The sequence below is a fragment of the Prinia subflava genome, chromosome 1 (genome assembly GCF_021018805.1).
Source record: "Prinia subflava isolate CZ2003 ecotype Zambia chromosome 1, Cam_Psub_1.2, whole genome shotgun sequence".
In the NCBI taxonomy this organism is placed as follows: Eukaryota; Metazoa; Chordata; class Aves; order Passeriformes; family Cisticolidae; genus Prinia; species Prinia subflava.
Window position 1 is genome coordinate 136,320,077 of NC_086247.1, and position 18,689 is coordinate 136,338,765.

Sequence of the window (18,689 nt, forward strand, 5' to 3'; positions counted from 1 at the left end):
TTTCTTGGTCAGCATGCCTGTCTGACCGTAATCAAATGGAGTGCGTACAGATCACATCATTGTCCATGGACAAAGGCTTATGTATGACTTTATTTATACCGCAGCTATGGCTTAATTTTAAGGTGCTACAGGCATTAATAGGCCAATTATCAGTGATCTTGATGAGACACGTATTTCAGACCGCATGTCTCCTCTTAAAACACGTTGGTTTCTATCACACATCTTTGTATGCATGCACTGCATTGCCCAGAGTGGGACTGCAGGTGCACGAACAGCAGCTTGCGCCGGTTCCGTCCGAACCCGAGCGGACACGAGCAGTGCTATCGCTGCTGGGGACGAACAGTGTTATCGCTGCTAGAGAGAGACGAGCAGTGTTACCACTGCTGGAGACGAGCAGTGTTACCGCTGGTGGGGACGAGCAGTGCTATCGCTGCTGGAGACGAGCAGTGTTACCGCTGGTGGGGACGAGCAGTGTTACCGCTGGTGGGGACGAGCAGTGTTACCGCTGCTGGGGACGAGCAGTGTTACCGCTGCTGGGGACGAGCAGTGCTATCGCTGCTGGAGACGAGCAGTGTTACCGCTGCTGGGGACGAGCAGGGCTGTCGCTGCTGGGGACGAGCAGTGTTATCGCTGCTGGAGTCGCGCAGTGCTATCGCTGCTGGGGACGAGCAGTGCTATCGCTGCTGGAGCACTGCTGTCGCTGCCGGGCTGAGCTCAGGAGCCGCGGCACGGAGCACACGTGGGCAGGGCGGGGGCGGCGCTGTGACGCGCGGCCCGCCCCGCCCCGCGCTCCCGCAGCTTCCAGAAGGGCCGGGGCCCGCGGGGGGGCCGGGCCGGTGGCGCAGTCGGAATTGCCGCGGCCGCGGGGCCCGGGCGGGGCGGGGCGGGCGGTGATGCCCTTGTTTATTTTTACTCGGGCGGTTCATCCTCCTCGGCAGCCCCAGCGCGGCCCCCGCCGCCGCTCCCCGCCCCAGCTCCGACGGCGGCGCCGCCTATAAAGCGCCGCCCGCGGGGAGCCGAGGATGCAGCTCTACAGCTCCGTGATCACCCACTACCCCGCGGCCGCGACCGCAGCAGCCGCCGCGGCCTCGCCGAGCTCCGCCGCCGTCTTCAAGGTCTCCTTGTCGCCGGGACCCTCCGCCGCGGAGGCACCGAGCGCCGCCGACGCCGCGGGCCCGAACGCGGCCGCCGAGAGCTCCGGCAAGGACAGCTTCGTTCCCGCGGGGGGCAGCAGCAGCGCCGCCGCCATGCCCGCCTTCTCGTCCTGCTTGGAGGTGATGCCGAGCGGCCCCGCGGCGGGCCCGGCCGGGCGGCCGGCGGCCGGCCCGCAGTTCAGCTCCTGCGCGCAGGTCACCGTCAGCCGGCGGCGGCCGCTGGAGCGCATCGTGCCCATCCGCATCGTGCAGCGCGCCGAGGCCGCCGCGGAGCTGGTGCCGGGCTCGCCGCGCAGCCGCGCCTGGCTGGAGGGCATCCTGGAGAGCGTGCGGCAGGCCGGGGGCGACGGCGAGGCCGCCGCCGAGGAGCCCAGCAACCGCAGCCTGCGGCTCAGCGAGCACTGCCAGGCGCTGCAGGCGGCGGCCGCCGGCGCCCAGCCCGGGCTGGTCCCCGGCTGCGGCCCCGCGGAGCGCAGCGCGGCCCCCGCGCAGCCCGGCGGGCCCGCGCACGGCCAGGAGGAGGAGGAGGAGGCGGCGGGGCCCGACGGGCGGCGGGGGCCCGGCGGCAGAGCGGAGCGCAGCGAGAAGCTGGCGCTGTACCTGGCCGAGGTGGAGAAGCAGGACAAGTACCTGCGGCAGAAGGGCAGGTTCCGCTTCCACATCATCCCCGACGGGAACTGCCTGTACCGCGCCGTCTGCAAGGCGGTGTACGGGGACCAGCGGCTGCACGGCGAGCTCCGCGAGCAGACCGTGCACTACATCGCCGACCACCTGGACCACTTCAACCCCATCATCGAGGGCGACGTGGGAGAGTTCCTCATCGGCGCCGCGCAGGACGGGGCCTGGGCCGGCTACCCGGAGCTGCTGGCCATGGGGCAGATGCTGAACGTGAACATCCACCTCACCACGGGCGGGCGGCCCGAGAGCCCCACCGTGTCCACCATGGTTCACTACCTGGGGCCCGAGGACCCGACGCGGCCCAGCATCTGGCTGAGCTGGCTTAGCAACGGGCACTACGATGCCGTGCTGGACCGCGTGTGCCCCAACCCCGAGTACGAGGCGTGGTGCAGACAGACTCAGGTACAGCGCAGGCGGGATGAGGAGCTGGCCAAGTCCATGGCCGTGTCCTTGTCCAAGATGTACATTGAGCAGAATGCCTGCTCATGAGACCGCCGGGCCGCAGGCTGGGAGCTTTGCTGCGGGGACTGACAGAGAGAAGGTGTGCTGGCTGTGATGGTGATGCCTTAATCCTTAATGAAGCAGCAGCACCCCAGACTGAGAAGGACTGTAGGTCGTGGGGGATGAATACAGACGTATTTGTAATACTCTGTTGTAAAAACTTAGCCTCGGGTTATTTGCAAGCAGATTTCTCTGTGTATGTTTGTGTCTCTCCTCCCCACTGTCTATTTTCTATAAGAATGTATTTTTTGCACACTATTTTTAAACTGTTACCTCCATCTTCTACATCTTACATTAGTATCTGGCTTTCAGCTGTACAGCCAAAAACGTTTGTAAACAGTTTTTGTAAATAAGGCTTATGATGTAACAGCTATTTTTTGCTGTGTTTTTTACCCATAAACCTTATATTTTTACCAAATGAAGTTGATGTCAAACTGACCCCCCTAGTTGATGAAAAATATTGTGGGTATTTTCTTGCAAAATTAAAATAATGGCTTTTGTAAAAGTGCAGCAAAGTGAGAACAGACTGCTTTTAGGAACAGTTGCTTTCTCTGCCTGGAGCACAGAACAGGTCCTTTGAGCCATTTGGAATGCAGCTACACGTGAACAGTGCAGGGAGCAATTGACTCTTCTGTTTTTAATTACTGTTTTGAGTAAACTGGCCTCTTGTTGCCTGGTTGGCTCACCCTCTGCTCCATTTATATTATTTATCTATAATAACAGAACATTAACTTGCAATAGAATGTTGTGACTAGATAATAGTCTCCTGCTTTGGCAGCAATTGCCTTGGCTGCACCTCAGTGTTTGTGTTCTTGTTTCTGGGGTTATGGTGTCTTTCGTATAAGCCCTGCTTCTTTTTTGGCACTGGTGTTTCACCAACAAAGCATTATCTGATCACAACATTTTATTCACATGACTTTATTTTCTAATCAAGAAATCAGGAATGGTGTTCTACATTATGGTTTAAAAGAAAAAAAATACTTAAACTGAGGTTTGTATGGTTTGCTGGGTCAAACATTTAAATGTTTCCAATCTGGATTCTGTCTCTTCTACTTTCTGATTAACTTGTTAGATATATTTATTAAGTAATGCAGTTTGTACTTTTTTATTTTGTAATATATTGTGATTTTGGAATTTATACTGTATTTGTATAATAGGAACATTCACAGCTAAAATGGAATGAATAAAGAATATAATTTTACTTGTGCTCCTCTTTTCTACCCTGTGCATTTCTGGTGTGGGAAGAATTGAGGGTGGGTTCAGAGGACCTTTTATTTAGCATCTCTGCCTTAGTCTCCCCTATTAAGAGGTGGGAAGAAGGGATATAGTACCTCACAAATGTGAACCATTGATAATTCTGGTGTCTGTCAATATGTGAAAGAAAGAAATTCCAGCATTTAAAGGCAATTGAGTATCTAATTATTTTCTTACTGCAAGCACTCTTAGTATATCTATTTGCCAGTGAGAAGCAATTTTCTGTATTAATGTGCCTTAGAAGAGCAGTTCTCAAGCATAGTGCATGAGCTGGTGACAGCAGGGTTGGTGGTGAGCCAGCTCTGCTGGACTGTGCACACTTAGGCTTGGCCACTGAGGGTCTGTGGGAGCCTCCGTTCTGCAGTTAGCCCCAGACTTGCCTGAGGTTTATCCTGTCAGCAGTGATACCTTGGCACCCTCTCCTTACTCAAATAGCAGTGATGTCATAGGGAGATGCAGCTTTTTACTCCCCTGGTAAGATGGAAACGCCTTGCGAGTTGTTAAAACGTGTTTACAAATGTGCACGTGTGTTTACAGTTTAGTCCCAGATCTCAAAGTAGTAAAAGGGCCCATCCTTAAACAACAGAAGGGTACTGGGTTAAAGTTAGGATTAAAAAGTAACTAAATAGCTGAAATGCATCAGTCTTAACTGAGCAAGTGGTAAAGAGCTGCAGGACTGATGTATATATTTGTTACTGGTTTATGTGGTACAAAGAGTACAGCTAATTATTACACTATTTTGAAAGTATTGGTAAATACAGTATTTTTCCTGTTCTCTTTGCGTGCAGTTGTGCCTTTTCTTCAAGTGCAAACAGTGGTGGAAAACCCCTGATCTTTCTAGTCCACTACTGCTTAACCCATAGATCTTTGGAAAACTGAATTTTGAGGTGAGAGCACAGTAAAGATGCAGTCGTGGCTGTGTTCATAAAGAGGTAGTTTACGGGGAAAATTGCTACTCATGTGACTCTGAAAGTGAAAATATCAACACAGCATCACTAAATATCAGTGACGTGTTGACTGATTAAAAACATTTTATCCAGGCTGCTTAGGTTTTGGGTTGGATGTGATTAATTCATTTGAAGTTGTGACGATCCCAAACTTTAAAAAAACACCCCAAATGCATTTATTTTAGGTCTTCTAATATTACCATTTTCAGCTGTATCATTAATAGTGATCACAAATTTTGTGTTTTGCAACACAAACCTTTGAAATGCTCAGTAAGCTAAGCGAAAGGGATTGGTGCTGCATAGTGTTCACTCTTTACGATAAAAATGATACTAAAGTATCACAAATAAATAAAGTAGTGTTAAAAACCAGCCATGTGGGACCCTGGCATGGGTTCCCACAGAGTTCCTCAGCAGTTTATCTACTGCATGAGTCACAGGGGCATGTAGATAACTTTAAGGAATTTGAAAAAACTAGGTTACTTGTTGAACTAGTTTGCAAAACAGTGAGGGTGTATCGCTGAAGTGTGTAACAAGGCACTTGTTTTTGCAGCTTGCATTACATACTGTGTCTGAAAGGAAATGCATTTCATATGTTTTGGATACATGGAATTTTTTTTTCAATAGCTGTGGTGTTTTAAAGGTCAGCCGGGACACTAGGTTCAGATGGAAGCTAGTGGTGTCTTGCTTGAACAGGAGTAGAGGCAGTTTCATGGACAAATTTTATGGAAGCAGTGATCCTAATTAGGACAGAGCTTTACAAAACTGTTTTCAACTACTCTTGCCCCCAGCAAAAGCAGAGGTAGGTGCAAGTTTTCCTTTACTGTCCTCTGTTCAACAATTCCAGTAACAAGGGAAGGACAGATACTGTGCCAAATCATAATTCCAGTGCCCAATTATTTTAACCTTGGCTAATCACTTGCATAACCCAGCTAATCCTTAGACCTGTCTGGGGACTTTGGTCAACAGACTTTTTATTATTGACAGTAAATCAGAAAGAGCTTGATTTTCCATATGCCACCTGTACGGTTCTATAAACCACGTAGAAAATGCTTTAATTCTAAACCAGGCTGATGTGAACTTCAGTCTGTGGGAGCATAAACTTTGTGATGCCATCTTTGCTTGTATTTTATAACACAATTGTGAATTAGTTGGCATGTTGGATGCTGCATTTCAGGAGTTCCTTAGGTTGCCAAGACTATGACATTCTGTCACTAAATGTGCAAGGGATATGTTGCAATTGTCATGTGAGTTGAACAGACTTTGTTACACAAAGCAGGGCTTGCAAGAGCTGAATTGGTTTGCAATGAAGAAATCCCAAAATATGGGTGATGGGCAAGTGGGAAAGGGAAGATTTATCACTCTAAGTATCACTGTTTTCCATCTCAGTTATGAGCTTGCTCTTCAGAAAGCTTAGTGGATGACACTTTGTGCTTAGTAACTTCCTTAGGATACATAGAGGTTGTTTAATGCCAGCTACTGCGGTTTATCTGTCCTGTTGTATTTGGCTGATACATTACATATGTGCAAGGTAAATCTTTTACATTAATGCCACTTGTAAATAAAGGTGTGTTTCAGTACTTCTTATACATGTACACAATTACCTGAATACAAATATTTCTACTGTCTGCTTTTGCTTTTATGATGTCAGAATTACTCAGTAGGATTTTTTGAGGATATAATTTCAATTTTTTTTAGTGATTTGTCAGTGTCCTCATGCATAGCTTCTGAATCCAAGCAGAAAATGATGACAGATACCTCAAAACAGAGAAAAGTAACTGGCAATAGCTGTTTTTTGCTTATAATTTGCTTATACTCTTTTATATTTATTCAGCAGTTTATTGATATGCAGTAGTAAGTGTTCCTAGGATGTTGGTGTGAAATGGTGTGAAATGAAAATAACTCCTGAACCTCAGTGTTAAAAAGATTGTCCCATTTCAGAATTGCATGGTTGTGTGAAAATATGCAGCATACAGAGAGGAAGTGAGTAACTGTTTAAAAGGACATCAGCTCTGCCAAATGCAATTGTGTAGTCATCTTTAAAAAGTAGAGGCTTTTAAAGAAGCAGAAAAATTTGAACTTTGAATTTTTACTAACATACAGGTTGATTTGTTACATGCACGTGCGTGTTTCAGTTGAAAAAAAAGTTTCATATTTCCTGTTCAGTTTTAATTTAAAAATCTTTTTTATGGCAAGTTTATACTATTAATGGATAAAAAGATACAGCAATGCAGTAATATATTGTACTTCAGCCATTTTTTTCTGAAGTTAGTATTAAAAATCTGTTTATTCAAAGAAACCCATACACAGTATTCAGACCTCAAATCAATGGAAATAAACCACTGTCACATTCCAGGTTTCTGTGGCAGGAGTGGTTATTACTCCATCTTCTCATAATTTTGTCCTAATTAGTTTAATTGAGTAAGATCAGGCTTCTCTGGAGAAAAAGTGAGTATGCAATTGTAAAAGCATAATGCATGTATACATGGAGGAACTCATCTTTCTTGAGTGATCTTTAAAAATGGCATTTCTCACGTTTTTAGTCTGTATTTTTAAACCATTATGCTTTTAATGCTTATTTTATTTCATAGAAGTTTTCCTGGAAGTTGTAGAAAGTGAACTACTGAGTTCTTACAAGGCATGGTTGTACACTGTAGATGTACAGGTCCAGCACTGTAGCACAGTTAAGCTGAGTACAGAGTGGCATCTGCAGGAAGGAGGCAATTGTAGGAGGGAAGCTGGACCTGGGATCTGCTGTGAAGGGCCCCAGGTCGCCTTCTATCCTCTCATCTCCCTTGTTCACCCACATCCCCAGCAGGGAGATCCTGGCTCCCTGTGCCATTGTTCTGGTGACAGCTTCAGGATCATTGTGCTGCTCCTTGGGGTCCAGTTAGAGAGTTCTTGGACTGCCGAGCCTTTGGGGGCTGCAAATGAAGGCAGGCATAAAATGCTCATTAAAAAATGGTAAGGATTTCACGGGCAAAGACATGGTGTTTTTCTTGCCTGTGAATTTCTATTACTGAATTTCAAAGACTTAAATCATGGTTGAACATCAAAATGGCTTGCAAAGGTCAATGTAATTCTAAAAATCACATAAAGCATGTTAATAAATTTTTAAGAGTCAAATGCTAGAGTATGCTGAAATACCTGTTTTTTTAAAAAATTGTTCAATAATTACGTTAGTAAAACCATATTATTTTCACAGGTACAAGGATCCAGCATTTTTCCTACACAAAACTCCTATTTTTGTTGACTGTAAAACTTAAGTAATCAACATATCTGGGCAAGAAAGTAATGATTTCAGATCTCTGGGTATGATTTGGAATTTCGTAAATTCTGTCAATTTAACCCAATATCACTAAGTGCAATATTTTTTCTCATTGCTGACTGTACTCAGTTTAGATGTCTGCTTTGAGAAATAACATGATCATTGGAACTCCAACTGAGCTTCTTTTGATATTTTTTAGGGAGAGCCTGTGGTCAAAATATACTCCCTTTGTATGTAAACCAACCAGTATGTTTTATATCTAAATTACCTGTCTTCCATATGACTTAAAGATTGAGATATGACCAAGCAGTTAACTAACCTGTTTATATGATTTGTTTGCTTTCCTGACAAACTTCAGCTCCACTGGAATAGGTTACTCACAGGGACTGACCTTGCCTTTTGTGGTTTAAGGTAGGAACAATGATAAAATTGTTGTCTCAGTAATTACTAACACAATTCCTATTACTTCTGCAAACTCTATCTGCAATTTTAAAATTTCTTTTACTTTTGTTGATTGTCAATCATACGCCTATTCAGGATTAACCTTAGAAAATAGTTATGCTGCAAACCAAAACCTAATTAAATAGGACATTTGAGTGAATTTAGGAGTTGACAGCTGTTTTGCTGTTTATGTGTAATCAAGGGAAAGGTGGTGCCCAAAATGAAGTGGTTGTGAAAAGACTTATTTTGCTCTGAAAGATGTTTATGTCAGCTTATAAATCAGCATCGTGACTGCTGATGTAAAAGCTTTAATACACTTGAATTTATTATTTCTTAATAAAGTAATAATGTTATCTCACAAGTTACATTTTTGCCACACTCAGGATTTCTTTGCTACACAAGAGACTAATACTACTAGATTAGAAAGAAAATAATGTTTTGTTTTAAGAAGTAATTGCTTTTTTTCCCCATTTATCTCCCACCATTCTAATATGCAGTGAAAGAGAGCTTTGGCTTTAGGTGAGGAATGTTTGTGCATGTGGCCTGTGTTCTCCCTGAACTGGTAAATTGAATACATGTAGAATAAGTTTTTTTACTTTAGATTAATACCCATAAAAGTGATGAATAAACAGCTGGTTTAAAAAGTATCTGTTATAACGTTGAGCATTTGGCTCAGCAAAGCTGCAGTCCCACTGGGACTTGGATGGGAAGCAGCATTATAAGAGCACACACTTTACAGGTATTGAAAACTTAATCTCCATTTAGTTATTTTGCTTTCAGTTTTTATTTTTTTTGTTGCATGCATGTTATCTTACTTATCAGGAAGTAAATATTTATGGATGTTTTGTCATTTAGGTTGCTGTCCTTTTGGATATACTGATGATAATCCATGTGAACCATTCACATGGGTGTGACTCGTGGTAGATTTCCATTTTCAGTTAATGTTTTACAGCAGTTGCCCTGAAGAGGCTATGCAACACCTGAAATTGCTAGAAATTATACCAAACAGTAAAAAAATCAGTTATTTAATAGCATTTATGTAATCAGTTTCTTCTCCTTGTCTAGCTCTGTCCAGAGACTAATATGTTCCAAAATGGATAAATAAGACAGCACTGGGCTCTGTTAGGTACATTAAAGAAGTGTTCACAGAGAAATAATAACAGTGGAAAGCTTCACCAAATATGTTATTGCAAAGAGTGCTGTTGGGACACCACAGTACATGTGCTCTTCAAAACTCTTTATTGTTGCACTGAGATTGTGACAATTTCAAAGAAACAAAACCTAAAAAAATCCCCAAACAAAAAAGGCAAACAAAATCCCAAGAGAATGTAAACTTTTGCAGCCAAAACCCCAAGGGAAGCTGTGCTAGGTAGGCTGTATTTGTGAGGAGCCATCGTCACAGAGAGAGGTTATATAACAGGAACCTTGACAGTGGCCTCAGCTCGAACATCTACAGGAAATCATCCTGCAGCTTGGCTCCTACCCCGGGAGAGCAAGTAGGTAACAGGCGATGCTCTACTTCAGTCAGGGGATTGAGTTAATCTCTGCTAAGACTTTTGGTGCTTCCTCAAGCCTTTGAGCTTTATCTCAGTGCTCCCTGGATTAAGCTCTTGCCAGCCAGCAGCTGGATCATTTCTCTTTGGGTCACTAGATATTGATAGAGGAGGTAGACAAGAGGCAGGTACTGTCACTGTGTGGAGAATCCTCTGCTCCATCATATCATAACATCACATCATATCCCATTGGTGTCTTATATCACTCCTGTCTAGTATGAAGAAAAAGAAATTGTACACCACTAGAACATGGAATCACTTCTGTCTCTCTGTTCACTCAAAAGTTCTCACTGAAAAAAATACAAATCTGTGCCAAGTCCGTTACTTAATTTTTTATGTATTTATTTTCTATGAACTATAAATATATCATAAGGAGTTTATAACTACCCACTGAGGCATTTTACAGTACTCTAAAAATACTACAGACATTTGGTCACATGGAAGTCTTCAGTGGTATGACACAGGTTTTCTACCAAATTCAGTTCTGGATTTAGATTTATCTTCAGCTCAAATATTTATTTCAATCTGTTTACTATCACCATTATGTATTTAATCCCCTCATTAACTTTGAGTATTTATTCCCATAGTGTAGGGAGGAAATACTAGGAATTCTTTCCAATGTTAGTGAATACCATCAAAGCTAGAAAGGAAAGGAGGATAGCACCTTATGGTAGGGAATGTTCCATGACTGCTTAAAACCAAGAAAAAACCACCTGAAATTTGGTCTTGACATGGACATTTTAACTCCTTTTCCTTTTCCTTTTCCTTTTCCTTTTCCTTTTCCTTTTCCTTTTCCTTTTCCTTTTCCTTTTCCTTTTCCTTTTCCTTTTCCTTTTCCTTTTCCTTTTCCTTTTCCTTTTCCTTTTCCTTTTCCTTTTCCTTTTCCTTTTCCTTTTCCTTTTCCTTTTCCTTTTCCTTTTCCTTTTCCTTTTCCTTTTCCTTTTCCTTTTCCCTTTCCCTTTCCCTTTCCCTTTCCCTTTCCCTTTCCCTTTCCCTTTCCCTTTCCCTATCTGATATAGGTCCAGGCCTTGTGTATAGATTTTTTTTTTGCATACAGATATCTGTAGGGATTGTGGATGAGAAAGAAAAAAAAATCAATAAAAGAAATAGACAAAAATGCTTGTATACCCACCAAAAAGGTTAGGAATGGATTTCTAGTCTCTCACTAGTAAAAGGACTAACACTTGGAAAAAATTGTTTCAGACTGAAAGCCTTCTTTAGAGAGCCTTATTCTTGTTAAATTTTCTTGTGTTGAGTCTGTGCTGATGCATTTGCTAAAGGTGCTGAAGAGTGGGCCAACAGAAGTGGAAATGATGTGTGTGTCTTTGAGATGAAAGTGCAGCATGTGAGGCAGCTTTGCTTTCTGTTGGCCTGACCTGTGGGTTTTATATCTCACATATAACTTCGCCTTTGTTTCATTGGCATAAAAAATGCTTTTTATATGTTTTTGAAACATATTTCCTTTTTCTTACCTTGAGATTAAATATGACCAGAGATCTTGTTTCTTGGGAGTCAAGTCCAAAATGTATTTTAGAAATTTGCATTTGATAAAACATGATTTATGTGTGGCTTTCAGTTTCACAATCTTTATGGTGTAATTCAAGCACAGAGCTGTGAAAAGTATGTTTGTAAAGGAGTATTAATTTCACCTTTATAGGCTTTTAAAGTAAGTGTTTACAGCTGGGTTCACTTTGATAAATAGCAAGGGAATTCTGAATAGGAAATACGTGAATAGGATGTTATAAAAATGTGACATTTCTTGTTCTCATGTGCTTTATTGTAAATTTCTAGATTTAATTTCTTCAGGAGAAAAATAATTGAGAATGGAGTTTATTTGAGCTCTTTACTGCTGCGCTGCTGGGCAAGCTGATCCCAGCAAAACCCTGAACTTCGTCACCTTCCTGAAAGATCAGCCCTTACCTCTAGTTATTGCAGATGAGGAATGAAATGCAGAGTCTGTTCACACAGATTCTTGGAAGAATATTTTTGAACGGGAGAATGTAATTGCTACAGCTGCATGGAAGGTTAATTATCACCTGTACTATGTTTGAAATGCCATTTTTGACCTGTCTTCCCTCTGTGCTGCCCAGTGAGATGAGGAAAGAAAATGACTGTGCTGGTCCTTTGGAAATGTTTGCTCTGCAGAGCACAGTGCTGTGCAGAGATGCCATCGAGCTCAGCAGGGCAGCAGCATCACAGAGTGGTGCTTGCTAGGTGGAAGGAAAAAGCAGGTCTCTGAAGGAGGTGAGTAGGATCCTGAGTCCCAGAGTTGTTTTGCTCTCTCCCCAGTGCATACACAGGGTCTTGGGCACTCTGACAAGGTTCACTGTCAACACTCAGGAGCACAGGTCAGTTTTTAAGGATTTAAGTCCATAGACTTGGTTTGGAGGTATTATTTGGTGCATAGCTGCCATGCAACAATCTAGCAATATCAAGCTGCAATAATTGCAGGAGGAATATGTAGCCATAGGGAGAGAGTTAAAGATACTATATTACATATAAAATTTTCACATAAAACCAAATTGCTTTTTAATAGGAAGCCATGGTGACTACAAGCAGGAAACTAACATAAACCACTTCTTAGCATTTCTGGTGGAGATGAGAGGGAATTACATAACAGCTGCTTTCCAGCCCCAAGCTAATATGACTTGCCCGCTTTGCCAGTTCTTGGGATTCAAAGAACTGAATCGTCACCTCCCACCTACACTACAACTGCAGAGCACAGAAGGGTGGTTTAAAATAATGGATGTTCTACAGTCATATTTCTGTGAAACATGCAAACGTGGTTGTGTTAGTGTCTTGGGGTTTTTTGGGCTGTTTCCCCCTCAATCCCCCCAAAGGTTTAGGAGGAATTTGACTGTTCTCAAAATCATGTGTAAACTCGAAAGGTCAAAATGCAGCCCAGATGCACATGTAAAAATGTGGGGGGCTTTTTTGGTTTTTTTTTTTTTTTTTCTCTGGCTAATTGAAAAATGTGTCCTTCACTCCCCATCATCCCAGGCAGGGCTGTCACTGTCCTACCAGTTTTTATTCCCATCTCTCCCTGCTGCATTACCTCTATTTTTGCTCTTACAGCCTGTGCTGCTTTTGGCTGGGATAGAGTTAATTTTCTTCAGAGTGACTCATATGGGGCTGTGCTTTAGGTTTGTACTGAAAACAATGTTGATAATATAGAGATATTTGTTACTGGAGAGCAGTGCTTTTGCAGCATCAAGGCCTTTTGTACTTGTACTGTCATACCAGGGAGGGGACTGGGGGTGCTGGGGAAGCTGGGAGGAGACACAGCAGGGACAGGTGACCCCAGTGACTGAGGGGATATCCCATACTAGAGAACATCATGCTCAGTGTATAAATTGGGGGGAAGAAGGATGAAGCGGGGAGGTTTGGAGTGACAGCATTTGTTTTCCCAAGTCACCATTACATGGGGTAGGGCCCTGCTCTCCTGGAGATGGCTGAACACCCGCCTGCCCATGGGAAGCAGTGAATTTATTCCCTGTTTTGCTTTGTTGCATGTAGGGCTTCTGCTTTTCCTGTAAAACTGTCTTTATATCAACCCACGAGTTTTCTCACTTTTACTCTTCCGATTCTCTCCCACATCCTGCTGGTGGGGGAGTGAGCAAATGGCTGTGTGGTACTCAGTTGCTGGCTGGTGTTAAACCACAACACCCTCTCAGCCCCTTCTCCCTGTCCTTCTGCTAACCTATCATTGTTGTCTGATCCCAGTGTCTCTTCCCTCTCCCTTGCATCACTCCCAGTGGCTATTAGCACTTTTCACAGCATGTGTCCTAGTCATATTGGATCCAAAGCCCCTGAGTCACAGAGTGACAGCAAGAGGACATAGCAACACTTCTTATCAACAGCAAACCTTGTTTTTATTGGTGATATCCTAGTAGGAACTAGTTCCTTATTAATGATGGGATCTAGCAGTCATTTGGAATAAAGTTTTTTCCTCTTGTTTTCATGAGCAGGTTAAACAAATTACAAGTTTGAATGCAACCACAAACCTTCATAGTACTACAGATCTCAATGCTGTTGGCAGAGAGGCTGTAGTGAAAGGCAGTGAGCAGGCAGAGCAGAGGAGCTGCTGTGGCAGGGCTGGTTCTGCACAGGCCTGGCAAAGCTCAGCTCTATTCTGATTCAGGGCCAAGGAGGCTTAGGCAGCAGCAAAAAGGTCTGATGACTTTTTATTATTCTGACTCTTGCTTTTTCTAAAAATCCACAGCTCTAAATTACTTCAGTTCATTGCATAGTTGCTGGTAACTTCCAAAAGCTGTAACAAAGGTGATTTTAGCACCATATTCTGCTTTGCTGGCATTGCCAGAGACATCAGCTCTGTAGACATAGCAGACAAATCAGATATCCTGATGGTGCAGAGCCTGCAGCTTGATCTGAAAGGAGGTGAGTGAGACACCTGAGCAAGCTGGGCAGTTGGTGAGCTTAGCTGTGTCTTAGTTATCACTCCCTGGAAACATGAGGCCTGACAGGACATAATGCCTTTCACCCCTTGGAAATGTGGCATTTTGGGAGGTGCATATTATTTTATGGTTTTGAAAAGCTGCATTACACTGAAAATTCTTCTTCATTTGAATCATTTTGTAGTCTACATGGCACCCTGCAAAATTTTCATCCTGACTGGGAACTGTAACTTGTGATTCCTGCAGTATCACAGATTTATCCACAGCTCATGAGTGGCTCATGGCTGTGACAGTCAGGCAACTGCTCTTGCTCAATTAGTGCATATCAGAGAAGCAAGGAACAACTTTCTCACACAATTAGCTTGACGTGAGGTGAGAACATCATGAAGTGCAACAAGGCTACATGCAAGGTTCTGCACCTGGGTTGGAGCAATCCCAAACACAAACACAAAGTGTTTGTTGGACAGAGCAGCCTGGGAAGGACTTGGGTGCTGGTGGATGAGAGGCTGGGCATGAGCCAGCCATGGGCACTCCCAGCCTGGAAAGCCAAACGTGTCCTGGGCTGCATCCAAAAGACAGCAGCAGGCAGGGGAGGGAGGTGATTCTGCTCCCCTACTCTGCTCTCATGAGACCCCAACTCGGGTACTGCCCCCAGCCCTGGGGTCCCCAGCATCAGAAGGACGTGGGCCTGCTGGAATGAATCTGGAAAAGGGTGACAAAGGTCAGCAGAGGGCTGGAATAGCTCCCATATGAGGGCAGGCTGAGAGCTGGGGCTCTTCAGCCTGGGAAAGAGAAGGCTCCTGGGAGATTGTATAGCAGCCTCCAAGTACCCAAAGGGGCCCCACAAGGAAGATGAACTTTTTACCAGGTCATGTAGTGACAGGGCAAGGGGCAATGGCTTGAAAGTGAAAGAGAATATGTTTAGGTGAAATATTAGGAATAAATTCTTATAAGTGTGGTGAGGCACTGGCACAGGTTGCCCAGAGAAGTTGTGGATGCCCCATCTGTGGAAGGCTAGGCTGGATGGGTCTTTTAGAAACCTGGTCTAATGGAAGGCGTCCTGGGCCTTGGGGATGGGAGGTTTGGAACTAGGTGATCTTTAGGTTCTTTCCAACCCAAATCGTTCTATGAGTCTGTGATTGTATGATTCTATGAGTTACAACTAACAGGCTTTATAAACAGCAGAAAGTACAATAGGGTTGCTATGAGTCATGGTAGATATAATACATGCACTTTATTTTTCCTTATTTTTCTGTGCTTGTAAATTGCTAACTCATGATCGATGCAAATGAAACATTTGGCATTTCTAGTTTTTCATTCTGTTAGGTTCCTTTTGCTGTTTTCCTTTAGGCTGTAACCCTTTTCTGTCAAACTTGCTTTGCATTTGTTTTTTCATAGATATTTATGCATTTGTCTATTTATATACCAAAATATAGCATTCATTTTCAACAATTTAGTAACAGAGAAATACAGTATTTCCTCATGGATCTCTGCAGATTAAAGAGAAAACATACAGAATAGATCCAGTTACTGGATGCTGAATGCTGAAAACACTTTATAAAAGCCAAAAGTAGTATATTGTGTTCAAATATGTAACAAATAAAATGCCTTAATGAACATAATACCATAACAATGTCTTGCATTCAAACAGAATGGTGTCTTTAACTCAGTTAACATTAAAACTAATTCATATAATTATCATTAAACCCACATTTGTTTCAGTGAAATTCTCAACTTTGAGAGAGACAGAGACTTGCCATCCCTTTCTGGTAGGGGCAGTAATGCTATTTGTACTTTGGTGAAGGCATAAAAATGTGCCAGGTCTTTGATTAATAGTAATTTGCAAAATAAGTTCTCTCCTCTCTGGCTATTTCATATCACAAATTTGTTTTACTTTGCTGTAGGAAATATTTTATTTTTCAATCATTATTAGAGATAGAAACGTTCACAAACTTTTTTGTTCTTGAACTTAAGTGTTGTTTATTGTAGCATCTCTTTTAATGCCTGTGAAAAACACAAGATTAAACCCCCTCAGTATGTTAGATTCCACTGACAGATGAGATTGAATCTTTATATGTCATGTAACTGGGTAAACAATTTTGTAGGAAAACAGCATTACCATGATATGTTGTTCTCTCAAGCAGTAGGTGCATAATCTTCCACACAAGTACCTTTAAAAATAGAAAGGGAAAAGTGAGTTGTACTGTGTACCTTTGACTTTTAGTTCTGCCAGTACTGATATATATTGAAATACTGTGTTGCTATTTCAACCCTGTGGAAAAAATTGGTCCCCTGTAAATAAGTGTCACGCATAGGGCTGCATATCATTGTAATAACAATCCCTGCTTACTTCTCCAATGATCAGAACTCCCGTTCCTTACAGTGCTGAACCTGTAAATAAATGAATCAGACACCTAAATAATGGGAACAAGAATAACAGTCATGTTGTTTGCGATGTGTCTTGTGTTTCACAACTCTTTGGAGCTCCTCACAGGTTTATTAGTCAAGCAGAACTGCACCTCAATCCTAACAGCCAGTGTGAGCTAAGTGTGCTTTGGGCTAAAATTTGTTACCTTCCATTCCCATGGTCCTCAGTTAATATGCCACAGAAATCCACAATCTTGAAAACAGACACCATCTTCTTTTGTTACATATGTCACTACAAACAGATGCTTATGACAGAGGAATTCAGTAGCTTCTTAAAGTGATTAAGAGATTACATTACAGTTGGAGGGGAGCATTATTAAAGGATTAGAAACCTCTCTTAACAACTAAAAGCACAAGCAGTCTAAGGTGTTACACTGCTTGATTTGCAAAGATATAGGTGTGTGGGTTTGCACTTCCCAACCTTATGAGTAGATGTGGTTTTGGCTGATGTGGAAGGCATTATTGGTGCCAGAATTCCTAAACACACCCAGAACATGTATTATAAACACTCTGGGAGCACCTACTGTTGCTGCTAGAGAAGGAGAGAATCAAGGTTTAGATTTACAACACACTGAAAAAAACCACTGATGTGGTGAACTATTTTTAAGTACAATGTTAATTTAAAAAAAATGGAATTTACATGGAAAACATTTTTAGAGTTTTTTTCAATTATACATTAATGAAAGAAGGCAATAGTCTTTTACTGAGCAGTGTGCTTTTAATGTCATAATGTATGGTATGGCTCTTAAAGGTCATGGATTTGCTGAAAGCTATATGAGAGTGTGCTTCTTGTAATGTTCGTGTTGCAAAAATGACATTGTAATGTAAAACTTCTAATGTTTTTAAACTTCTCATTTATATAGGTAAGAGCAAGCAACTCCATTCGTCTTGTGATGGAAAAATGTGTTTGGATGATGCCAGTCAGTGTGGCAGTGCCTGCAAAATAGTTACTGCAACAGCAGTCACTGCAAGGAATCCTAGCAGGTTTGCAGCAAACAGTTGGACCCTTGGACCCAAGTGAGTGGTATCTGAGCTAAACTTTTTCAATATTCAGTTCTACAATGTAAAAAAAGGTTTTTTTCCCAGTAAAAACACCCCTTTGAAATTATTGTATTTTTCAGAGCTATGAATTCAATACCAAACTGTGCTCCTAACTTTACATTCATGATAGCTTGGAACCTGTTCAGAAAGTAATTTAAGTTTATTTAAGTAATATAGGTTACAAAACTATGCAAAAAAAAAAAAAAATTCCCAGGATTTTTTTCAGTCCTTCCTAGAATTGCCCTTTCAGTTTCAAAGACCCCTGTGTCACTTGCCATTAGGAAAAAAAAGAAATACCTGCAGGAAAGGGCTGGAATTGTGCCTCAGCAGCAAGGAGAACAGCACACAGCAATGACAGTCGGGATCCTGTGCTCCCATTCTGCAGGGGAACACAGGAACAGCTTTATTGATTCAGAGCAGTGAGCAGCACCTGGTCTTCTCTTTCCTGTGGTAATTGTAAGTAAACACCTGGATGGAGCACTAAGGACAGGCCAAGCATGTGTGATAGCTCCCTGTGAAATTTCCCCACAATTGCTCACAGCTAAGGGGATTGTCTGTTGGGTTGGTCTGCTTTGTAACCCTTCCTCTTGCACGGTGTCCCAAGCAATGGGCAGTCTCCCATGAGTTCCCTTGTATCTGCAGCTTCCTTTGGCTGTGTGGGGCACCACTCCATGTCTTGCATCTCACCCCACACACCACAGTCCCCAGGGAAACTGCACAGATTAAGCAGAATCACTCCTGCACTCAGGCAGGAATTCCTGGCTGCCTGCTACCAGCATTTCTCACCATCAGCTACTGCCCTCTCCGGCCTCTCAGTCCTGAGCAACCTGTTAAAAAGAGGAAGATGAACCTTCAGAAGAACTACAACTCTCAGTGTAAATAGAGAAAAAGGCTTTCCATCAAGTTCCACGGGCAGTAATGACCTGGAGCTCCTGTTTCTCTGTAGGAGATAAACATCTCACCCTCTGGCCTCATTAGCACTGTCCTAGAGACTCCACTTACCTTTTCTCTCA

General features: G+C 43.0%; 1 protein-coding gene across 1 annotated transcript; it reads left to right on the plus strand.

Annotated features, from left to right (window-relative positions):
- Positions 1-875: 875 nt before the first annotated feature.
- On the plus strand, positions 876-3,534 carry OTUD1 (OTU deubiquitinase 1). The gene has a single exon (XM_063413806.1). The coding sequence runs from the start codon at positions 1,023-1,025 to the stop codon at positions 2,319-2,321; it is 1,299 nt and encodes a 432-aa protein (XP_063269876.1). The 5' UTR covers positions 876-1,022; the 3' UTR covers positions 2,322-3,534.
- Positions 3,535-18,689: the final 15,155 nt, after the last annotated feature.

Excerpts from the sequence above, each read along its gene's own strand:
- OTUD1 (XM_063413806.1), top strand. The coding sequence starts at position 1,023 with ATGCAGCTCTACAGCTCCGTGATCACCCACTACCCCGCGGCCGCGACC.